The sequence below is a fragment of the Trichoderma ghanense genome (genome assembly GCF_004382785.1).
Source record: "Trichoderma ghanense strain CCMA-1212 chromosome Unknown scaffold_2, whole genome shotgun sequence".
Lineage (NCBI taxonomy): Eukaryota > Fungi > Ascomycota > Sordariomycetes > Hypocreales > Hypocreaceae > Trichoderma > Trichoderma ghanense.
The window spans coordinates 2302273-2326858 of NW_027395665.1; the positions used below are offsets into that span (position 1 = coordinate 2302273).

Sequence of the window (24586 nt, forward strand, 5' to 3'; positions counted from 1 at the left end):
TCTACTTATATCTGACAACCTCTTCACCGCCCTTGGCCGCGTCTCTTTTCGATCCTTTGCTCCCAATAACCGATCGTGATAAGCGTGCAACGTCTCCCGCATCCCTCGACATACTCCCCGTTGCCTGCATTTGCTCTTTGCTTTACTAGCTTGCTTTTTCTTCACCTTTAGCTCAACATCATCCTGTTGCGTGGTATCAAGAGTCTTCTGTCCGATTTCGTCTCTGTATACCAAATCACTCTCGCCTCTTTCCCTTTGATATATGGTTCTGGGATCACCAATCTTCTCTACTAGACTGGTTTCACAACAGATATGGCTCAAGGACTATGGCCAGATCGTGAGGGCGTGTCGCCCGAACTTAACCTACCTCAGCAAGAGCGGGTCGACCGTCAAATGATCCGGCACCTACTTGGCAAATACTCACGAGAGGAGCTGGGGCGGCTGCTGCAAGAAGAAGGGCGCCTGTCACCATCGTCATCATGTGAGTGCTTGATACGCTTTTTTTTCTGTTGGTTGACAGGCGCAGCTAGTCTGTTGTAAGCTTGAGAGTCCGTGGCGGCGCCTCTAACGCGACCGCTCTCTTACAGATGAAGAACGATCCTTTACGCTTTCCAGCAGCAACACATCCAATCGAAGCTCACACGATGATTCATCCAATGTGTTTGATTCAACGGGCAGCAGCAACGCATTCTCAGATACGTCGTCGACATGTGGCAGCGTCACTTCCAACATTTCGCCTCGAGCAAGCAACAATCGCAAGCGTAACGCAAGCCCGTCGGCGACTCGAGGGAGCATCGCCCTTACGGACGAGTCGTCCTGGGACGCCGAGGACGCCACGCCTACAACAGCAGCCCCCAAGCAAAAGGGCTCCTTCACCTGCGGCTTCTGCCTAGAGGAGGGCATCCAGAAGACATGTACGCGCAAGAACGACCTCAAGCGCCACATGGAAGACTTCCACCACACAAACGCACAATGGTTCTGCAGGCATCGGGGCTGCCAGATGGTGTTTGACTGGCAGACGGCTTACAAGGCCCATCTAAAGAACGCCCACGGCGGTTCGAGGATGAACTTGGACGATGCCAAGATTCCACTGTGTCCGCAGACGGTGTTTGCGTGCGGCTTCGAGAACTGTCTCCAGGTCTTCGAGGCGCCGAGCGATGCCCATGCGGGCCCTACCTTCAAGGAGTACGTGAGCCATGTCGTCAAGCATTTCGACGAGGGCGCAAGCAGCGGCCAGTGGAGCTACTCGGCGAGGATGCGCAACCTGCTGCGGCAGTCCAGCGTCCTGACGACCTGGTCGCAGTCGCTGTGGCCCGATGCGGACCCGAGCCGGCTGCGGTGGAATTCCCAGACGAGCAGCGTCCTGAGAAAGCGCCTAGAGACTCGACACCTTGGCGACATGCAGTTCCTTGTCCAGTACGCCATAGCGCTTGGGTCCAGCCCCAATGGCGCCATTCAGAACTTCCGCGCGGACTTTGTCACTCCCATCCGCAGCGAGTGCCGGTTGGCCATCCACGGCCACGCCAGGGCAGCTGTTCCGTCCGCCACGCCGACTCCTGAGCCAGACCACATGCTTCAGTACGGCATGCCGACGGGCGGTCCGAACCCGGCCATGGTCGCCTATTACCAGCGGCACGCATACCTGCCTCAGCCGGCGCAGCCGCAGATGCCCTCGCCGAGCTACACTTTCCAGAATGCGCCTCCCTCTCCGGGATACGATGCCCACCAACAGGCCTTGCAGCAGCAGCAACAACAACAACAACAACAACAACAGCAGCAGCAGCAGCAGCAGCAGCAACAGCCACAGCCGCAGTACATGGGCATGTCCGACACTCCAATGGTTGGGTCGGATTACGTGCCACATGCGAGCAGCAATCTCCAGACCATGCCCGGTGCTTATGCCACCAACGGCATGCAGAGTCCCGCACCCACGGACATTTGCGGTACCGCAAGCCTGGGCTCGGGCCTGGAACAGCGGACCAATACGTACGCATACGACTCATCCCCATATGCATATTGAGAAATCACGAGGGGTAGCAGCGCTACCTCGTACCACGGACGATTTAGAGTTCCATTCCTACACAGAACCAATGTGACCACTTGCCGTGGTGGTTGCTGGCCTCGCGGCATAGCAGATCGGACGCTTTCTTCTCCTTTTTTTGTTGGTCGGACACACTACCGGCACGAACGGATATGCATACATCTAACGACAGCGGTTCGGTTGGCGGGATTTTCCAAAGACCCCTGGGCGGGCTGGAGGGTAGACGATGACACAATAACGGCCGACATGCGCGTTCCTCTTAATCTATTCCCTTTTTTTTTTCTTTTTTTTTTCTTCTAAGTTTCTAATTCCCTCCCTTTCTTCTATTTTTTCGATATACCCTCGCCAGCCCGCAGTTATTTCATGAGTAAGATTGATTCAGAAGACGAGGGCACAGGCCGAAGAGCGACGTTGATAACGTCTTTTTTTATGACCTTTTCTCTTTTATCTAAACATACACGAAAGAACAGCGAGATTTGGCTTTCTAACTATCAATTCGTTTCCTTTCGGGGTTGGTGCAAGTTCATGCGGATGTGATTACGGACAAAGGGGATATCTGCGATTTACTCGGTTGGCGACAGTCGGGGCTACAATTTGTCCCCTCCCTTGCTGGTCTTTTGGCTTATTCATTTTGGGAAGCGTTTCAAACGGGGAGATATGATTTATCAATGCGGGAGTGCCTTAGGATCAAGAAAATCGGATGTTACTGTACGTCTGTGTGTGTGGTGTGTGTGAGTGTGACTGATTGCGAGTTATCACTGCTACTGCTACTGCTACTGAGGCCAAAGATGTGTGGGGCCTTGTTTAAAAGAAGGAGAGTGGTCTATTGCAGCCATGGGATGCAGCAATGCATGTATCAATACACCCTCATCCTTTGGTGTTAAGCGTTGCTGCTATTACTGTTTTGTACGTAGTCAAATGTGATGCGTCAACTTTTGTATATACGAGGACTTGGGGTAATAGTACGTCAGTACGGAGTAATAGTGGCCTGTGAATTGGGGGTAACTAAACTCCAACTTGCAGTACGTACTACTACTCCGTAGCAGCAGCAGCAATCCCATCAGGAGGTAAGTAGATATTCAATATTAAATGACTGAGGTGGGAAAAGCGCCGAAGGCGGCAATTCTCGCCAAAATGAGACACTACCAACTATCTACCCAAGGGGGTAGTAGAAGCTGAGAATGATGAGAAAAAAGGTGACGGGCATTTTAGATTGCTGCAGAAGTGCAAACCTTGCCTGGGGTGATTTTTATCTTGTTTGTTTCTATTCTTGTCGAATTGGAAAGCAATCTATAATCCATACATCGCATTTCGTATTTGTGATATCGAAACCTTGTTTTTTTTTTTTTTTCCCTCTCCCTGTCTTTTTGCTTGGCTCTTTGATGTTATTGAATGCTTGGTGGCGATGGAGGAACAGGGATTTTTTTGCTGACTTGACTTGTTCATTCATTCATTCATTTTTTTTGGTCAAATTCCTTCTGGATGGGTTAGGCGGCATTGAGGACTCGTAATCCTTCTTGTTAGAAAGATGAAAACAAGAGGAAATGTGATGTATGACTTTTTAGGGTTGTGTAGATGCAAGGCGCGTAGGTAATGCTTTATTGGAATAAGCATGGATGCAAGGTATTTTTTGGAAAGAAAGTCCCTGGGAATGATGAGATGAGATGAGATGAGATGAGATGCGTGGAGGGGGTGAAAAGGACGAGGACGGGGACACAGGATCAGACACATGGAAGGGATCAAGCGACGTGTATGAGAAACGTTTGCTCTGCATTTTTACCTATTCTGTACGGAATAAGGGAGAAACATTTGATGTGAGGGTCTGGACGAATTGATATGACATGAACACGGGTGGGTCCATGTATGATTGAAAGGCTTTGGCGATCGGTGATGGGAACCTGGACCTTGGCCTTGGTGTAAATCATGCGCGTTCTTATTTTTCGTTTCTTTTTAAATCTTGGGGTTGTCATTCCTATTTGTCTGGACATTTGTATTTGATGCATTGACACATGCAAATAATAATCAGTGTGAGAACCTTGCCATGTCCGCATGAGAAACACGACAGAAGCTCTCTATAAGGTACTACAGAAAAAGCTGGTGATGTTGTTGTTGTTGTTGTTGATCATTACAGTAACGAATATGACGAAGGAAAAAAAAAAGCATGTACAGTAGGGTTACAGCAGGACGTATGGGATGCATTATCCCTTTTTCGCGGCAGAGCGTTTAAGCGGGCTCCTCTGCGCATCATTTTCCGTTTTCTTACTTGCCGTGCCGGGAAGGATTGCTGATGTGGGTGGGTTCCCGTGTTTCTCTCTTTTTTTCTTATATGCGTGTGTGTGTGTGTGTATCCTCAGAAGGAGCATTTTTGTTGTTGGTTGGGCGGGACGGGAATGGCATGGGATGGGATGTTGGTTGGGTTGGAATGTGTTGGATCGGGGGTTTGACGGTTTTGTTTGGATGCCTTTTTGGGGGATGTCTTGGTAGTTTTGAGTGTGTGAGTGAGGCTGATATAGAGTGGAAGGGAAAGAGACAAACCGCATATGTAGATGCAGATACATACATGACACGGGGGGAGGATATTGATGATGGGAAGAATGAAGGCAAGGAAGGACACTGGTGGGGGATTGGACTGTGGAAAGGGCGATCTCTCGCGGAGTCAAGGCCCATGAGTACGGAGTAGTTGTTGGAGATTCCTCCGGCCGATGTCGAGAGTTTGACATGCCATGAGGCGCAGAGGATTGATCAGCAGCTTAGAAGAGCGAGACGACATTGTGCGAATAAGAGAGCAAGAAGACAAAAAAAAGTAAAAGGGTTACATAAAAGCATCAAGGTGGTATGGATTATGGGACACAAAAGCCAGAGGGAATACAGTAGTGAGAAGTTTACTTCGTTTTTTTAGTATCATTGACAGGGGAGAGGGCGTGCGAGACGGTGGTTGGATGGAAATATGCTTTATCATATTCTTCCTTTCATGTAGATGAAAAACTTGTTTTCTATTTTCTTATTTGTCTGTGAGGGTTTTTGTATGGTTTGATTTGATACGCTTCTTCTTTTTTTTTCTTTTCCTCCGGAATGTAGAGGTGCATGATTATGTGCGGATGAATAGTGATGTGTCATTTCTGATTTTCTGGCATGTGCCGGGAGAAAGCCAGGGAGACGGCGGCGATGAGAGTGAGACGGGGTTGTGTTGGGTTGGTTGGGGTGGTATTGTGCGGTTTGACGGTGAAAAGGAAGGGTTAAGGGAAAGGCGAGGTCGGGGAATGAATGAAGCACGGATTAGGCCTGTATGAATTAATGAAGCAACTGATACAATCACAAGAGACAAAAGAATTGAGTAGAGGAGCATACTCGGGGGTGGTTGCAATGTATGATAGCCGAGCTATAGACGAGAAAAGGGCGAAAGATCGGTACTATGAGTACTGCGATGTGAACCCATCCGAGGGGGGTGTATATATAACGAAACAGCTGCGGAAGTGTAATTGTATCGCAGTTGAGTTGGGCGAGCTTCGTTACCGAATGCCTGGATGCATGCTTACCTTGGTTTGCCTTGCCTTGCATGGATGACATGGGGAGGACAAGACGAAGACCATGGGGAGAAATGCTGTCAGAAGAGTAAGCATAGGTAGAATGTCGATCAAAGATTGTTCATCTCCTCATTCTAAACGGATTAATTTGTCTTTTGTAAGGGAAAAAAAAAAAAATAAGAGACAAGACCATGGCTATGAACTGCGGGGTGAATCAGTAAAGAAGCAGCTGAAAGGGTGCAGGGTTCTGCCTAGTTGCGATGCGATCAACAAAGGAAGCCGAAGCAAAAGTTGACACGATCCGTTGGGGTCTTGGTGAGCGGCTTTACGGACGGAGACAAGGCCTCGAATCGCCGCACATTAGCAAGCAGAATACTAATCCGAATATCCCCAGCGAATACGCTGCTCCAATCATCCTCGAGCAAGAAAGCAATGTATTTAGCTTCGATTCAACAACAGCAGCATAACCGAAGAAGGGGGCGTGTGTCGAAGGGCGGGAAGAAAAAGAAGAAACAGAAGAGAATACCAACCCAAGCGGCCCTAAGAAGTGGCGGAGCGGTCTCCGAGGACAACTCGCCATGGAGACCGGACAGGGCTGGCGGGAAACGGTATAAGCCGTCAGATTTCGGTCGCTTTTGCTGGGGATCTCCTGGGGTTTCTTGGGCCTTTGTCTGGGGGCAGCGCAGCATTTGACCCAGGTGCGATTTCCGTGGTTCGATTTGTTGTAGAATTTGGAATCTCGAATGGGGAGGGCGTAAGCACTTCGTCGCCGACAAATTAACAACCCATCGTCAAGTAATGCATGTATGTATGTTGGTAGGTAAGTAATGTAGATAGAAGGCGCAGCTAAAGGCAGTCGGGGCCTTGTCTTCTCTGTGTTTAGAAACTTGTGCCATGAGCAGGATATCAATACAGCTTCGGCAAGGCATGGCACATGATGCAAATGCGGGTGAGAACCAGGGTGATGGGAAAAACCAAGAGACACTCGAGTGATGGAGCCGATTTCCGCACGGATGCCGATGCCCGAGAAGTTGCTGATGGACGGAGAGGCCGTATTACCATTTCTACCAGTCACTTTTCTTCCGTCCAACAGATTGCTGAGAAGCTTGTTAGCAGACGCAGTAATACTAGCAGCAGAGACTAGCAGCAAATCGTGGTTCCTGTTCCAGACCATTGGCACCTTTGACAGGCCGGTGACAAGAAACCAGGTTGATGCGCGGCAGTGGTACCACAGGGCAAGCCGCTCAGCTGACTGGCGTCGACATGTCCGTTCCATGGGCCGGGGTGAGGAACATGTTGCCAAAATGGGCGTCAACAGATGCCCTCTTCGGCACGGCTCTGCAATGCTTTGAAGCTATTGCTATTCCTAGCTTCCCCGTATACTTGTCTGTTGGATATGCAGTGTCATGTTGATCCATGCAACGCTTGGTGCGAGTTCTCGAGAATGCACGATTTCTGTACCCAACAGCCTAGTATGTGATGGATGGCCCCGAGAACGAGACGAGCAGCCCGGTTGCTTGGCTGATGGCGTCGAGGGGAAGCGCCAAGTTGGCCTTTGGCTTTGTGGCTGAATGGCCTCCTCGGATGCGTCTCGTGGCAGCCAGAGACTAGGTCGTGTAGTAGCACGCTGGCAGCCAAGGCATCAAGATAAGAATCACATCGACTGAATTCAACTGCCACAATTGCTGGTCGCAAGTTGGTGCTGGGTCGCATGCAGAAAGCGACGCTACTGCTGGGGCGCTATCTTGTCCCTGCCTCTTTGTTCTGTACCCATCCATGTAGGTGAGTCAACAGGTGCAGCAGTTAGCTGGGCAGGAGGGGGGCCAAATGTGTCAAGTAAACTAATAAACCTGCAATGCATCCATGTTTGAAGGTGTGTGTGTGTGTGTGTGTGTGTGTGTGATATGGTGATGAGGCAAAGAGGCCACTTGTTCACACGCTGTAGGGCAGAGCTGGGTGTTCCTAAGCGACTCCCATCCGATGCCATCTGCTACGAGCAAGTGGGTGGGCGACTCGAGCAAGCACACCAACAGCCAAGTCCCGCGGATAGAAGAGTTCTGGAAGTGAAGAGGGCGCACAGCTCCCGGGCACCACGTGGCGGAGGGTGTTGGAAGGGTGGTGAAGACAGAGAAGAATCACGCCATGACTGGTTGGCTGGCGGAATCAAAAGCTGGCTTGGTGTGGACACCATTTCTCTTGGTTGGTCTACCCTTCTCACCGATGGCCGTCGGATGTGATTGGCGCTGGCTTGATCCTTCGCCAACATCCCAACAGCAGTCAACGGGCACTGGGTGGTGTGCTCGCCAAAGGGGTCAACTCTCCAGTGAATTGCGCGTGGTATCACTATGTCCTGCTCCGTTGGCAGTGGCAGTTGTTGCAATGGGAGTGGTGGAAGAAATGGCCCTCATCCACAGTGGAATGTAAGTCGGCAACGGCACATGCTCATTCTGGTCCTTTGAGCCGAACGCTGTTGGTCCCAACTACGCGGCGGGCCCTCGATCTTCATTAGGGCTGAGAGGGACATGAGGGGGATTCGCCAAAGCCAGGATATCGTCCGCAGGGCTGGCAGCCATACTCCTAGCGGCAGCAGTAGATTGCCCTTGGCATCGAGCTGCGGCGACTCCTCCAGACGCCGATTCTCTTGGCTGCTGTGGCTCACTTGAGTGGCTCGCCCCATTGCCCACTTCATTTCCGTAGTGTCACTGAATTCCTGGGAAGGTCGGGCGTTGCGAAGAATGAGGCTGTCAGCCGTTCTCGTCCTCACGAGCACTCTCCAGCCGGCATCATGTGGTAACGCAGCCGTTCAGAAGGAGGCAATTCTGCGGAGAACTGGGGGGGCCGGGGTCACGTCCGAAGATTGGCTGCCAAGCTCTCTTTTCTTCTGGTCTTTCTTCGTTATCTCCCTCTTCTCTCTTGGCTTGGTCGCTGTCCATCGATTTTCACAGACGGAGACGGCGTCAGCGACAAAGTGGGCAAGAGGGACCGTGCGCCGCGTCGAGGGATTGAGGGCATCCATGAAGCTGGCCCATGGCGATTGGGTTCTATGGTCATCATTACTCCGAAATCCGATCCCCCAAGCTCGTCACGCGTGTTGCTAGTCTTTCCTCATGGAGCTCGTGGCAGATTGTGAGAAGCAACATCAATCACTCCTGTATCGCAATTCAGTGAATGACTGCGGAAGGAAGAAAGGGGGGAAGGAGTGAGCAAATTTGCAGCTAGACTGAGCAGCAAGCAAGCTACGCCGGGTCAATATAAACAGAAAAGCAAACACCAAGCCAGCCGCAAACGATGGAGCGGAGGCGGGAAGCAAGACGACGGCCCTGACCGAGACTTGAGAGATGAACCCGGAGAGCGGCGACGCCGGGACGGGATCCTGGCAAGTCCCTGCTTGCTTGACCAACCAGGCCATGGCTGCACGACGCTGTCGCTGTCTAGCCTTGACAGCCCGGGTGAAGCTTTCGGTGAGGCAGGGCTGGCCACCGATGGGCTCGTGCGCGTGGACCGGGTTCACGAAAAAGCATCAATACCGTGAGCTCCGCATTTTCTCTTGAAGAAAATCAATGACTGATAACCGTGATAGCCGCCATCAGTCACAGCCGGGAGAGCGAGGACTCGCGCGTACAGACTGGGATCACCAAGACAATTCCAGGTACAAGTAGGGACCCAGTATCAAATACGTTCGAGTCATCTCGAAGCGACGCCCAGACTAGAGGGCAATCGATAGCGGTCCAAGCAATCAATCCGGAAATCAACCAATCCGTATCACCAGCCGGGATCGGCAGCCCAACTCCCCACGCGCGGCCAGGAGCAGGACGAAAGAGGAGGAGGCTGGAGGCAGCCAAGACAAGCAGCTAATTGCTTCTGGCCGTCGTCTTTGCTGCCCATCGTCTGCCGTCGCTTCGAGCTTGGCGTGATGCCGTATAGAGCAGGAGCCTAGCTGGGAGCAATCCTACGGAGAGTATGTTGAGCCTCGGAGCCGAGCTGGGTCGATGTGAGGAAAAGACTGGCCTTGCTCAACCTAGCGTCCTCCTGGGCAGTAAAAGGGTGGGTGGTGGCGACCGTGAAGTTGCTGGTCCGAGTGTTGGGAATGTTCTGTTTTGGTAGATGGCGTTTCGAGGCTGCACGCATTTCAGCCTCTTTTGTTCATCGGGCCTCGAGCTGAGCTGAACCTGTCAGGCTGAAAAGCCTTCTGTCGCATGGACTCTCCGTTTATATCTATTCTTGACCCGAGGTGACTCCAATGCACAGACGAGAGCCTCCTTTGGATCACCGGCTGCTCGAGCGAGGACCCCCCAATCCGATCCGTAAAATTTGGTCCGAGAGAAAGACAAGCGCGGGTCCATCATCGTCACTTTCGATTGTCCTTGGTGCTGCTTGGCGATCTGCGTTTCGCGGCATCGTAATACCATGTACGGGGCATCTTGGCAATGATTCTGGAACAGTAGTCCCTGGAAATGACGAGGGCAGTATTCATTCCAAGACAGACAGGCAAAATGCCGTCTCAGACGCCGTCCACCTCGAGCTGCACCTCCACCGTTGTGCGTGCCATTTCCCTCGTTTGTTCAGCCTTGTACAACACAGCGGTATCAGGTTGATTGCTCATCGGTCGACCTCCGGTAGTAGTTGTGCTACCACCCAGCAGAAGCTGAGGGGACGGAACGCATGCATGTCCGCCATCGATGCCATTCAGGCTGCCAGGTCCGAATATCCTCGTACTTGTATGTATGTGCTGCCGGCTGTCCCAGTAGTATACGGCGACTACTGCTCGAAAGCAATCAAAGCCTGGTGGACCGTCCCTTGTCGCCCCGAGTTTTGGCGTCATCCTGCCCCGTGCATGTGCCTATCCAGCCTGGTTGGCGAGTAAGGTCAAAGTATTTGCGTGATCGGCCTAGCCGGTTTCCATGACGTTTGATAACCGGCAGAATTCACACATGCGAGGCAGTCCGTCATGCCGCGGGTCTGGCCTCTCCACCTGCAATTTGTCTCAAGCGTGTCTTTCCACGTCGATACGAGTCGTAGTGCATATGGAGTACTGTTGCTACAAGTAGTTGTACGAGTAATAATCCCCCGTCGTATTGATGCTGGACCGGAGCTCCTGATCGCCAGAAGTCAAGTCGCAGGCAACTCAAATCGAATCAACTGCCTGTGATCTGGTGTTTTGCCGGCATTTGGCTGCAGGCATTGCTGGGCAGTGACTGTTCGATTCTTTTCTCGGGAATTGCGCTAGCTGGGTTCATGAGCAACGGCATGCCGCCAAGCGTCAGCACTTGAGGCGTTGCTTGTCGACCTGTCGATATTCTTGGCTGGTCTTGACGGCATGCTGGACAAGCCATCGTGGAGGATCTGCTCTGCCTCTCTGTTTGCGCAGGAATGGTGGCTGATGCCTGCTTTTCTTAGTCGGGGCTGCATTGCATCGCATTGCATCGCATCGCCATCGAGCCACAGTGTCGCATGATTCCCTGGCTTGGAATAAATGGCTAGAGGTGGATGTGAATAGATGATGGTAATAATTTGTAGCCGTGGATATTGGTTCGTGATGTTCAGTTTGGGTTGAGATTGGATTTGGATTTGCGTCTGGGTCGAAGTGCCTTCCATGTTATCTTCCGCCCTCGTACTTGTACCTGAAGATGCCGGCAAAGGTACTGTGTACCAATCCCGTGCGCTGCTTGCCCAGCCCCAGAGGCAACGTGTTTGCCTGCTGCTGCCTTTATCGCGACGAACCCCGGTACCTGCCCAGCGGTAGCGCAAGACAACTTCCGCGCCCTCTACCTTACCTACGGAATGCTCGCCTACATGTTGACTTTTGCAGAGATTCCTCTCCCCTCCCACGCCGACCGACTGCGATACCATCGCCATCGTTTTTCGCACATCTGCCATGCAAGCCGCCAATGTTGGGCGCATTGCTCCTCCAAATCGTCGCTGCCCAGAACGCCTCAAACTGCAATTGCCGCCGTCTGATTGGCCCGGCCGCCCATCGCAGACCCTCCTCCAAATGTCTCGCCTTTCCCTTCCAGAAGGACGGCAGAAGCCATCTGCCAGGGGTCTGGCCAGCCCGTCTCCCGCATCCATGGCAAGATGCAGGGGGCCCAAGAGCTGGTAATTTACGACGGACCCCCTGCCGGGTCAGGCGACGAGGCTGCGAGCGCTGTGGTTGGCCGTGGCCTCTCCGGACGGGGGCGCCCTTTGGCTTCGACAGCGGACAGCTATCGTCCTGGTCCCACTCCACCATCGAATCTCTTGTTCGATTGCTTGCGGCCTTTGGCCTCCCAGAGGCGACGTGCGTTTCAGGACGAACATGGGGGCCGCTGTGAGAAATGACACTGTTCCTGAAACGGGGCGTGGTGCGTGGTGCTGGGCAGGGGAATGCGAGCCACCAATTCGTCGGATTCCACGACTCGACCAGGTGCTGGGCGAGGGAAAAAGGATTTGGGATTAGGGGGGGCGCATTCATGCTTTCACAAGGGTTCCCAAGAGTTAGGTCCCAGATGCGGCCCTACCACACAAAAGTCATCCACAGCATCAACAGCGCCCCGGGCCAGTGGCGCTTGGTTGCACTCGACTGGACTGGCCGGACAGGACTGGGCTCTGCTGGGCTTGCGCCTTGGTGTGCTTTTCTCCGACAAGATCTTCTAGAAGCCTTCCCCGGCTTTTCCACCGTTTCCTCCCCTCACCATTCTGTCCTTCTCCCCTTGCCTGGCCCTGGCGATTGTGCACCTTTCCTCTCTGTCGCTCCTTCACCCGCCTTTGGCCTCACTTGTCTCAGAGCGACCGGAAGACGTCCTTTCGTGACCGGCAGCATCTAGGCGGCTTTGCAGGCAACCCAGCGACTCCAAGTTGGGCAGCGTAACCGCCTGTCCATGCAAACTTGAGTCGATTCCTTCGATCGAGGACGTGCTCACCGATTAATAGCTCTCGTCGGCCGCGAGTGGGACGCGAGAGCCGAGAACTGGACAGGATACTTTCTTCTCACCCTCACACCAGCGACGTATCGCACGCTTCTCGGCGTGTCGTCTCGGCTTCCTCTTCCTCTGTTTTCTTCTTCTTCTTCTTCTTCTTCTTCTTCTTTTTTTTTTTTTTTTTTTTTTTTTTTTTTTTTTTTTTTTTTTTTTTTTTTTTTTTTTTTTTCTACTTCTCCTCTCCTTCATTCTTCCGGTCCCAGCCTCCGCCGCCGCATTGCGCGGCAATTATGCGATTTTGACGACGAGGAGTGGTGCCGAGTTGCCAGCTCTCACTCTTATTTGTGCGGATAGAGCGAGAAAACCGCGTTACTTTCTTTGACGTGTCCGTGGGAAGCGACCTGTCCACTACCGACACCACCGTTGTGGCTGCGGCGATAGCTGGTGCGCGCTGTTGATCGATTCTCCTCACGAGGCCGAACGCGGTTAATTGTCAAATCAACAACTTCCCCCTCACATCATGTTCCCGTACGGTGCCGCGCCGGACGAGTCCACCGTGCGTCCGTTGACGGATGAGGACCAGCAGTTGCTCCTCTCGCTCGTTCAGAAATACGGAACATCGAGCCTTATCTTTGCCCTGACGGGCTATGGCGAACCATGTGGGTGACTCAGAAGCCCCCAACCCCGTGCCTCGACTTTGCATCTGACACAGCCTAGCTCGAGCGTCTGCGTTCTCTGCAAACACCCTCCTCAGCAGTGCGAGCGCGTCTTCAATAGCATGGACTAACTCGGAGGTTGCATCACAAGCCCGGTCTGACGAAGCGTCCATCCACACCGCCTACACATGGCCTGAAGTGCAAAACGACCTACCGGTGGTTCACGATGGAGAGGCTAACAAGGTGACTGATCGCTCATGGCTCGACTCGCCCATAGCCGTGCCCTCGCCGATGATGCAGTCTCACGACGTCACGTCACACCCCTCTCCGCGGCTTGTGACGCCCACGTCCAAGAAGTACCAGTGCCCGATGTGCTATCTGGACAACAGCCCCGTCGGATTCGGCAGGAAGAGCGACTTCAAGAAGCACCTGCACAACTTCCACGGAGCCGACGTCGTCTGGATCTGCCGGACCAAGGGTTGCCATTTGTCCTTCTCGACCGAGCGTGCCTACAGCACCCACGCCAAGGAGGCTCACCGGATGAAGGCTCTCCCCAACAGCGCTGCCCGGACAGAAATGTGCCCCCAGCTCGTCTTTGCCTGCGGTTTCGGCACCTGTCGCGACCGGCTATTCGAAGCCCACGGTACGGAAGACGCCCCTGCAACACGCGACAAGCATTTCGAGCACATTGCCAAGCATTTTGAAGATGGATTTGACGTCAGCAACTGGGAGTATAGGGTTCAGATGCAGAACCTCATGCGCCAGAAACAGGTCAAGCAAATCTGGAAGACGTGCATTTGGCCCAAGGAGAAACGACAGCAGCTTCACTGGCGGCCAAGGTCCTCTGGGGACTTGAAGCGCATGCTCGAGTGCCGCCACCTCGGCAGCAACATCTCCAGCCTCGTCAGATTGGCCTTTATCCTCGGAACCGCACCGTTCACGACCGCTTCCACCCCGCCGCCCAACGAAATCGACATCTACTTCCAGCTTCCATACCGCAGCCAGTGCCTGCTAGAGTCCTCGGGGCATGCATCCTTGGCAAGCACCCTGAAGATGGACGAGGGTTCGCCCACGCCGAGCCTTCCCAAGAGCCGGTCGGGCATCACCAGCATTCCCCAAACCATGCTCAAGTTTTCCGGCCGCTCGTTGAAGAAGGGCACTCGGCCGTCAACTCCTGCCAGTGTCATGAGCAATGGCGCCGACACCATCATGGGAGACGACCCGGCGGCTGGCCCCCACCCGGGCACTCCGTTCCCCATCCCCAACGAGACTGTGTGGCCGGCGGACGCTCCGACGTTTGCTCCCGATATCCCAACCTCGATGCCGAAGCAGATGAACAGCCCTGTCAACACGCCGCTCTTTGACCCTCAGCAGCAACAGCCGCAGCATCACCAGCTGCAGCAGCACTTGCCACCACAACACCAGCTTTCACACACGCATTTGCAGGAGCAGGAGCAACAGCAGCTGATGTATTCCATGCCGCCACATGATGCATCACAGGAAGCATGGATGGTGATGAACCAGCAGATGCCCGCATACCAGGCTCCGCAAGTGTTCCCGGAGCAGGCGGACATGATGAATGGACTGTACGACTACTCGATGAACGCCAGCCAGGCGTCTACGGTGCGGCCCGGGACGCCGACTCCCAACAAACGACCGGCGCCTTGGAATCGAATGATTAGCATGGAGAACCTTCGACCCTCCAAGAAGTCGACGCCCGACACACCGCCAGGAGGGATGATTATGGGCATGTGAGCGCGGCGGGAGAGGGACCTTGTACCATTCAGCTTACCGAGGAAACCATCACCACCCTCGGATTCTTCTTTCTTATCGCCAGCAGGATCCTGACAGACGCTCTGCTAGCGAACTGCTCCGCTCTCTTATCGATTCCTATGTCTCCTACAAATATCCCTTGCCGCGATTGATTTCATGTATTCTCGAACATATACCACTACTTATACCAAACGGACCGGGACGGCAATGTACGTGTAATTGGGGGGGAAAACCGATCTGGGGGGCAAGGGGAAGGCATTCCATTTTTGTCGCTTGGCTGACACTGAGATACCATTTTCTTTTTTTTTATCCTTTCCTTTTATTGCTTGCTGCCATGTGATGAACCGGCGTCGTTCATGAATCACACACATATAGACGGGGTGGTATAGGTCATTCTGTGGCATTTATGTGGAGCGTTGTGCTTTTTATATATCTCACGTTGTCTCAATGAGAGGAGAAGATGAAGAAAGTTTGGAAAAGAAAACCGGCATGTACACGAATTGAAATGTAGTGATTGATGTCTAGGTGGAAATATGACGTTTTGCTGTTGGGAGTCGGTGCAATTGACACGCCTACTATTCGAGTGACCATGCACTTTGAATCACTTCCCGTATTTGTTTCAGTCGTAATCCTGCGTGTTGTTGTTTGAAGGGCGGATCATGGTCTAGAGATATGACGTGAAGGAATAACGTCATGCCCATTTTGGCGCGCATACGCCGTATCAGTTGCGATTTCTCTGCTCACAGGTACAGTATGACGGACGGGATGGGGAATTTGCAGGAACAGGGATGTCTGGGGGAGCGTATCGGGCCGTCAGCTTACCCGCCTATTGGGGCACTTTGATCCACCTTCTATTTCACACGCAGGGCGAATGATGAAGAGTGGCGGAAGGCGGGAAGAGATGTGTGCTTGATGGAGTTGTCGGGGGGGGGAGGAAGTCGGTGAGAGTGTTTGAGGAATGAGATGGTGAAGTAAGTTGAGTATAAGGTTGGTTGCGTGCTTTGGAGTGAGACTGGGGAAATTTTGCGGTGTTTGTGCGGCTGAAGTGAGGGGCGGGATCTATTGCAGACGATCAGGCACGAGTAAGGTAAGGTGAGGTAAAAAAGGTCGAGGTAAGGGGATTGGGAAAATGCCGTAAGATGAAGGGTTGGTATTACTACATGTACCAACGAGGAGGATTCGACGGATATTACTGTGAGGGAAGAGGACTTGCTGCTGAGTGAATGAGTGGGGGCTTGCTTGCATCGTCTGGATATTGGCATTGATTGGGTATGCGGAAGATCATGGGGGGTTTTGGAATAGCGGGTGATTCTAACCGAGGTGGATGAGAGACAGAGAGTGAGGCTATGTAGGTAGGAGAAAAAGGATGGTGACACTGCAGCTGAATGGGCGCTTGATATTCTTTCCTTTTCTCCTTGAGGGGTGGGGATTGTGTGGTGTGACTTGCAAGAGGCGTTTCTCGGTGAAGAGCTGTATTTACTGGAGGGTAGGGATTGGGTCATTGGAGGAGGAGGAGGCTACTGGGATGACTCTCTTTGTTTTGTGTCTGTGTTAAATAGTATTTATACGGAGAGCTGAATCAGAGTGATTCGGTGTGATGTGGTGTTTGAAGATGCAGGAGAACGATGGACTGTGACACTTAGACGAAGGGTGCCTCTGCGTCTGCTACGGCTGGGTGACGGCAAGTCAAAGGCTGACGACTCGAACACAACTGTATCAGTCCCAAAGACAACATGAAAAGAAATTGTACATGCTCAAATACAACCGATCATTTACTCAAATGCAAGGCAATACTGCCATTTAATGTCTTCGATTGGTCCAGGTCATCACGCAGTGCAAGCTCTGTTTCCTTCCGGTCTCCGTTACGGGATCCGTCTCGGGTACTGATCCTCGGAATCTCGCCTACTTTGAACTCCTCGAAAAGAGATAGAAAACAGCGGCTGCTGCCCGCACTCAAGGCCTTCGCAGTGCCATACGTACGCGTGAAATTGAAGTGGACAAGTCTAGGTAGGGTAGACCGTCATTAGGTGCATGCCATGTCCAGTAGTACAGTAATAACCAGCAGGTAGCGCAGTGAATAATAAGCGCCATCGGAGCCCGCGATTGAACTTGTGCTGCTGCTAGCCTGGACACGAGCACCTTGGCTTTTGCTTGTCGAAAGCAGTCCGGGAATAAGGACCGGTCGTGGATGTGATCTTTGTGTGAGTCAACATGTTTGTTTGGTTGACTGCTCCGGATATCGCAGTGGTTATTTGGCTAAAGTGAAGGGATTTGGGGTTTGCTTTTGGCTGCAATTTGATGGGTTGAGGTAAAGGAAGGATCAGGCACAGAGGCTGTTGCATGTGTGTAAGGGACCTGGTATGGCTGGGTAGAGGCCTGAGATGGGTACCACTGCGTTGGGTGCACGTTGCTTCACACACGCAAGGGGAACACGTCAGCCATGAGAATCACGATCTTCGTGTGCAATGAGACTCAATGACTGCCATTGTGGAAGGACAATCATGTAGGGCAATTGTGGGCTTATTAGACAGATTGACAGACCATGAAAGTCGGAGTTCCGTGGAAGCAGGGCGCTGGACACAGGGTGATTTAGGCGGTACCCGTCAAAGTCGTCATCCAAGGTCGAGGTCCGGCAGCCCGAGGCGCGAGACAACCTTGGCCGGAAGAGCCCTCAGGTACCTGCCAAAGCGCTGCCAGTACCCTCCCTTGGACGCCCTATGGGATGCCCTTGGGGATGCAGCTGTTGCCCCGGCCCCGCACTTTCGAACGCCCACGAGTCTGCTGATTGGCTACCTTCCACGGGCTGGCGGTCCCTGAAGTTGTTTGCCATCTGAACTCTGCCGGCGCTGGCGTCTGAAGCGCCCAATGAGAGGCGAGGCAAATCAGGGTAGAAGAACTGACAGAAGAGCAAAACCGAAAAAAGACAGCTGTCGCATGGCAAAACAAGAGAAAAAAAATTGATTACCCCACACTCAGGCACAGTAAGGCACAGTATGGACAAGGCGGAAGCGATACTGCACGCCCCGGTACCTCGCCGGCGTCACACAGGCGACAGGCTACCCGGCGGCAGGTCGCTGTGGCTAGACATTATTACCTGTACTGTGGTGACTGGGCTGCTGCAGTATTAGTAGATCTGCCCCGGCATCGCCCTTGGACTCGACCCGGACAGGAGGGACCCTCTGACTCTAGGCCGGGCCGGGCTTGGTGACTTTTGTCCGATCCAAATCGTTCGCTTGGCTATTTCTCTTCTTTTTCTCCATCCTGCTTCTGGCCTGCAATTCTTCTTCGCCACTCCTCCCTCCCCCCGCGATACCCTCGAATTCGTCGAAGAGAATAGAGAGCAAACAAAAGGGCAGCAGAAGACGTCGGATTGCTCACGTGCTGCACCTCTGCACACTCTCATTTTTTCTTATTCTCCGACCCCTCCCTCGATCTTCTCCTTCGTTGACAGGCCAAGCCTTGCTTCAACACTCTCTCTTTCAATTCTTCTAGTTCACTTTTCTTTGTTGCGTGTTACCCACCATAGCTCTCTTCACGATGCTCCGAAGTCGCCAAGTCACAGCCAGGGCCGTCCGGTCTCTGGGCCAGGCGCGCGCCTTCACCTCGACGACGAAGCCCGTCATGATCCAGAGCGGCCAGAGGAAACAGGCCAACGCCAGCGCTGCTCCGTAAGTCGCCCATTGGCATTGCATTTTCTGTCTGATGTGTCTTTTCTGCTGCACGTGTGGCGTCGTCTCTCGGTTATGCGTGTCAAGGGACCAGGTGTTTCTGCATCGTGGTTTGCATCGCCGATGACCGGGGGACGAATTTTTGGGTGCTCCCCTCGCGCGCATTCTGGTCCTGCCTTTACAATGTTGAACGACACTGGCTAACGTGATGGCCATTGGCCATCTCTTCATACAGACAAGTCCGCCCTGTACCGAGCCCTGCCTTCAACGCTGAAGGCAAAGACCGCAGCCATGTGCAGCCTCTGGTCAACCCGTCGAAGCCTGACATGGATGAATCGTATGTCCACCCTCGTCCCGCCCTGCGAAACGCAAACATATACCAGAAAATCGCAACAGACGGCACCCCTACAGACCAATTGAGCTTGTTTCTGACCAATATTTTTTACTTACAGATTCATTGGCAAAACCGGAGGCGAAATCTTCCACGAGATGATGCTGCGACAGGGCGTCAAGCACATTTGTAGGTTCCGATGCCGGCCGCCCACCCGGGCTCCATCTGCTCCATCGCTCCAGCTAGGCAAATCTCGCTAACCTGAGTCACCATGCAGTCGGATACCCTGGCGGCGCTATCCTGCCCGTCTTCGACGCCATTTACAACTCAAAACACTTCGACTTCATCCTGCCCCGTCATGAGCAGGGAGCTGGCCATATGGCCGAGGGCTACGCCCGTGCCTCGGGCAAACCCGGTGTCGTCCTGGTGACTTCCGGGCCTGGCGCTACCAATGTCATCACGCCCATGCAGGATGCCCTGTCGGACGGAACCCCCTTGGTCGTCTTCTGCGGCCAGGTCCCCACCACGGCCATCGGCAGCGATGCCTTCCAAGAGGCCGACGTCGTGGGCATCTCGCGGGCCTGCACCAAGTGGAATGTCATGGTCAAGAGCGTTGCTGAGCTGCCGCGGAGAATCAACGAGGCCTTTGAGATTGCCACCAGCGGCCGTCCTGGCCCCGTCCTCGTCGACCTGCCCAAGGATGTCACGGCTGGTATCCTGAGGAGAGCCATCCCGACGGAGACTGCTCTGCCGTCCCTGCCCAGTGCTGCCTCCCGTGCCGCCATGGAGCTGAGCTCAAAGCAGCTCAACGCCTCCATCAAGCGTGCCGCTGACCTGATCAACATCGCCAAGAAGCCCGTCATCTACGCCGGTCAGGGTGTCATCCAGTCCGAGGGCGGCGTTGAGCTCCTGAAGCAGCTGGCGGACAAGGCCTCCATCCCCGTCACCACCACCCTCCACGGCCTGGGTGCCTTTGATGAGCTGGACGAGAAGTCTCTGCACATGCTGGGCATGCACGGCTCAGCCTACGCCAACATGGCCATGCAGCAGGCCGACCTCATCATCGCCCTCGGCAGCCGATTCGACGACCGTGTCACCCTCAATGTTTCCAAGTTTGCTCCCGCAGCCAGGCAAGCTGCCGCCGAGGGCCGCGGCGGCATCATTCACTTTGAGATCATGCCCAAGAACATTAACAAGGTCATCCAGGCCACCGAGGCCGTGGAGGGCGACGTCGCCACCAACCTGAAGCACCTCATTCCCCAGATTTCCGAAAAGTCCATGGCAGACCGAGGGGAGTGGTTCGGCCTCATCGACGAGTGGAAGAAGAAGTGGCCCCTGTCCAACTACCAGCGCGCGGAGCGTGCCGGCCTCATCAAGCCGCAGACGGTCATGGAGGAGATTAGCAACCTGACGGCCAACCGCAAGGACAAGACGTACATTGCCACGGGTGTCGGCCAGCACCAGATGTGGGTTGCCCAGCACTTCCGCTGGAGGCACCCTCGGTCCATGATCACCTCTGGTGGCCTGGGCACCATGGGCTACGGTCTCCCTGCGGCCATTGGCGCCAAGGTCGCTCAGCCCGATGCTCTGGTCATTGACGTTGACGGCGATGCCTCGTTCAACATGACGCTGACGGAGCTGTCGACTGCTGCGCAATTCAACATTGGCGTCAAGGTCGTTGTGCTCAACAACGAGGAGCAGGGCATGGTGACGCAGTGGCAGAACCTCTTTTACGAGGACCGATATGCCCACACGCACCAGAAGAATCCCGACTTTATGAAGCTGGCCGACGCCATGGGCGTGCAGCACCAGCGCGTGACGGAGCCGGAGAAGCTGGTCGATGCCCTGACGTGGCTGATCAACACCGATGGCCCGGCCCTCTTGGAGGTCGTCACGGACAAGAAGGTGCCTGTCCTGCCCATGGTGCCTGCTGGATCAGCCCTGCACGAGTTCCTCGTGTTTGAACCTGGTGAGTCCAACTGATGCAAGAGTTTCTGATGATAAATACTAACAATCTCACAGAAAAGGATAAGCAGAGACGCGAGCTGATGAAGGAGAGAACAAAGGGCGTGCATTCCTAAGTGATGTCTGTCCGAGGGGTGTGCATTTTCTGTTCGACCCTGTTTCAGTCCATATCTTACCCTTCTATTTCCCTTTGGGCTTACATATTCTGTGTCATCTGCGCACGACGTTGTCCGGTTGGAGTTTATTCTTTTTGTCATTTACTGGTACCCATAGGCGCGAGACCAGGTTTCCGTGTCGTTTGCGATTAAAAGTACTTTTGAGGGGATGTCTGGGGCCAGACGAGGGGAGCAACCTCATACTGTTGAAAAAGGTGGCTGGATGGATAAGACGGGGGTGAAGATAGATACCTGCATTGTTGACGCGACGGGGTGGGCTTGAGAAATTAAACGACAGTTCTGGCCCGGCCTTACAGCTAATGTATTAATTGAGTGACGAAGCTTAACGACGAGAAGACGCGTTGAACTGGTAGTGATGACCTCGTCTGATGGATACATGTGCCCTTGTTCGTCTTGACCGATGCCAAGGATAAGCGTAAACTTAAGCTGCATGATGTCAACGAAGGGTCTCGACCGTGTCAACACTGTCCGCCATGCATGTATTTACCCCAGGCCAGACCGGCCACTGGCAATCAGCCTCACTGCGTCACAGGTCCAGGGCGTTGGGCTAACTGGTCAGCCACTTGGAATGCAATGGATGGTTTCACCATCCCCCCCGCCCTTTTGCTAACGACTGTACGATTCTGAAGACAACAATCCTGAAGAAATAGACAAAACCTGCTATCAAGATTCTTGCTCCGCTTCTTGGAAGTTTGAAGCATTGAAAGCCGGCGTTGCGGAAACCGGTCTTATAGATTTTGTTGGATGATATTTCGATGAGTGAGGGCGATGAGAGGCGTGGTGCTGGGGATGAGGACGGGGTGAGGGTGGTGGGCGTTTCTACGCGTATGTTGATGCTGATTTGACACCTTTCTTTACTTTCGTAGAGGTGCAGAAGTGTGTTATCTTGGAGAAATTGCTGATGATTCCCGTGTGTTTAGCGCTTCTCGAAGAAGGTGCAGGCAGACGTCGTGATGGCGAAAACAACAGAGACGAAGAAGACGTCAGTGAAACGAGCACATTGCTGCCCACCACAACCCTCACCTCACCACCACCACCACCCGCCTCACCAACCCAACAACAACACCACCAAAGCAGAAGCACGCACAGAATCACATCCACAGACGAAGAGGCCGCAGAAACAGGGCTCGCTTCCCCTCGGACCGGAAGAACCATTTTCAACGGAGAGACGGTGTTGAGGATGCTCATGCTGGCGGGGATGATGGCGGTGGTGGTTCTTGCTGTGGCGAGAGCGATGAGGGGAGGGTTTTCGCCGGGGCTTTTGGTGGGAGGGGGGTTGATGATGGTGTTGTGTGGGGTTGTGAATAGCAGGGAGGTTAGGGGGAGGTTGCTGCGGGATTGACGTCGTTTTCGTCCATCATGTTGAGGCGGATGTTATGTGTGGCTTGATTTTTGGTTTCAGGGGGATGAGATGTGATGGTATACAAACACGAAGCTACTCGAGCATAAATCTACAGTTTCTCCATCATCAACACCCGACAGGTTTCCAGCTACAACCACCTCGCCTCATCAGACCCCAACGGCTTCGGCATCTCCCCCCATCCAACCTCACACCCCTCCACCTCAGCACTATGCCTCACCGCAACCATCCTCCCAAACGCCGTCTCCATCTCCTCGAGAAACTCCCCCGGAACGTCCCCCTGCGCCATCACATCCGCGACCCCCTCAAATCCCGTCCTCGCAGGATACTGGCCCAGACTACGCAGATACTTGCCCACGCCCGCGAGCGAAACGTCAACAACCCAGGAGCCCCCCTGCGTTGCCCGGCGGTGCAAGGCGGCGCAAATGCCCGTGGCGAGGAGGTATCCCGCCGCGTGGTCGAGCGCCTGGCACGGTAACGCCCGCGCGGGCTCTCCGGCCCCAAAGTGCTCTGCCTCTGAAACATTTATGCCCGAACACGTCTGCACGAGGGAATCAAACCCCCTCCGCCCCGCCCAAGGCCCGTACGGCCCAAACGCGGAAAGATTGGCGTACACAATGTGCGGATTGATGCGCTGGACGTCTTGGGGCGAGAGGCCGTACGCGGCGAGGCTGCCGGGGCGGTACGACTGGATGAAGACGTCGCAGGTGCGGAGCAGCTCGAGGAGCGTCTCCTTGTCGGAGGAGTTGTGGATGTCGAGCTGGATGGTGCGCTTGCCGCGGCTGAGGTCCCGGTCGAGGGGGGGCTGGGAAGGGAGCGAGGGGGACGTGAGCCAGAGGACGGAGGCGCCGTGGGCGGCGAGGGAGCGGCCTGCTACGGGGGCGGCGATGACGCGGGACATTTCGAGGACGCGGAGGCCGGCTAGACACCCGCTGCTGGAGGACCTTGAAGGAGAAGAAGAAGAAGGGGGTGACGGGAGAGACTTTGGTGGTGAAGGGGCGAGGGGGCGGAGGATGATGGGGTTGTCGGGCGTGGCTGCGGCCTGGGGATGGGCGTCCCATTCGGCGTATGAGCGGAGGGCGTAGATGGCGAGCTTGCCGTGCTCCGTGGCGGCGGTCTCGAGGTCGATTGCTTTCCAGCGGAGGACTCTTTCGGCGACGTCTTGCCGGGTTGCGGTCGGGGGGAGGGACAGCAGGGAGAGGGTGCCGAGGGCGTGGTGGGGGAAGTTGTCGTGGATGCGGACGTGGCCGCCATCTGAAGTGGCGTGGAGGCCGCCTATTGTGCCCCAGGAGGATTCGGGGGGGAGGGAGTCTATTGTGTAGAGGCGTTCGGATTTGAATTCTAGGAGGGCGTGGTGGAGGGGGACTGTGACTCGGGGGATCGGTGTTGCCGAGGAGGGTGGTGAGGTTGTAGAGGGAGATTGACGGCTGCTGTGGACGAGGGATGCTGCGAGGGCGGACAGGGCGATGGAGCTCTGGGCGAGATGTCCGATCTTGAAGGACGATGGGGTTGCTGGGCCGGGTTGCTGGTCGGGGAGGATGATGGAGGAGAGGGCGTGAGGGGGGAGGTGGAGGCTTGTCCAGATGTCTTTGATGATGTCTGTTGCGGAGAAGGAGGTGCGGTTGATGAGGATGTTTGAGGGCATGTTGAGTTGTGTGATGTGTGGTGATTTATATGGGATGCTGTTGGTGATTTATATGAGATGGTTTTGTGGTTGTCGTATGGGATGGGTCCTGTTAAGACAGCCAGTTGGAATTGAGTGGTTGAAGTGATTGGTAAGGCTGAGCAGTTTCTGCTGAGACATGTATCAGGATAAATTTGAGTTGGTATTTCTCCGTAAGGCTTGTGTTGACGAGAGTTTTTGTTCAGAGACGCGCCCTTTTGATGATCAGTCTCGGATGACGGGAAGAGATGATGGATGGCTAAATGTGGAGTTGTAGGAGGACCGGTCTATGAAGCTTCAGCCGCCGTCAGCCGAGGCTCGTTCATCCAGCAGTGTGACAACTTCATGTGTCAATTGTTCTTTGTCAATTCGTCCCCATTATATTGTAAATGCTGATATCTAACTATATCTGAAATCTAAAACCAGAAAACAAACTAAATCTGCACGCTTTTCGTAAATGCCGTAGATCCTCCCTCTCATGTCGTCCTGGTATCTCCTCCACTCTATGCATCATATGTAACAGTAACCCAACC

At 54.0% G+C, this 24586-nt stretch overlaps 4 protein-coding genes across 4 annotated transcripts; 3 read left to right on the forward strand and 1 right to left on the reverse strand.

Annotated features, from left to right (window-relative positions):
- Nucleotides 1-312: 312 nt before the first annotated feature.
- Nucleotides 313-2020, forward strand: CCMA1212_003145 (uncharacterized protein; the record flags this gene model as incomplete). Its single annotated transcript, XM_073700502.1, has 2 exons — nucleotides 313-481; nucleotides 588-2020. 2 exons carry the CDS (start codon nucleotides 313-315, stop codon nucleotides 2018-2020), a joined length of 1602 nt encoding a protein of 533 aa, XP_073561699.1.
- Nucleotides 2021-12981: 10961 nt separating this feature from the next.
- Nucleotides 12982-14872, forward strand: CCMA1212_003147 (uncharacterized protein; the record flags this gene model as incomplete). Its single annotated transcript, XM_073700503.1, has 2 exons — nucleotides 12982-13120; nucleotides 13179-14872. The coding sequence occupies 2 exons, from the start codon at nucleotides 12982-12984 to the stop codon at nucleotides 14870-14872; spliced, it is 1833 nt and encodes a 610-aa protein (XP_073561700.1).
- A 3555-nt stretch (nucleotides 14873-18427) lies between these two features.
- CCMA1212_003148 (Acetolactate synthase catalytic subunit) lies at nucleotides 18428-20970 on the forward strand (the record flags this gene model as incomplete). Its single annotated transcript, XM_073700504.1, has 5 exons — nucleotides 18428-18558; nucleotides 18794-18895; nucleotides 19011-19078; nucleotides 19167-20858; nucleotides 20912-20970. The coding sequence occupies 5 exons, from the start codon at nucleotides 18428-18430 to the stop codon at nucleotides 20968-20970; spliced, it is 2052 nt and encodes a 683-aa protein (XP_073561701.1).
- Nucleotides 20971-22520: 1550 nt separating this feature from the next.
- CCMA1212_003149 (Succinate-hydroxymethylglutarate CoA-transferase) lies at nucleotides 22521-24035 on the reverse strand (the record flags this gene model as incomplete). The annotated part of the gene is made up of 1 exon (XM_073700505.1): nucleotides 22521-24035. The coding sequence occupies one exon, from the start codon at nucleotides 24033-24035 to the stop codon at nucleotides 22521-22523; it is 1515 nt and encodes a 504-aa protein (XP_073561603.1).
- Between the last annotated feature and the right edge of the window lie 551 nt (nucleotides 24036-24586).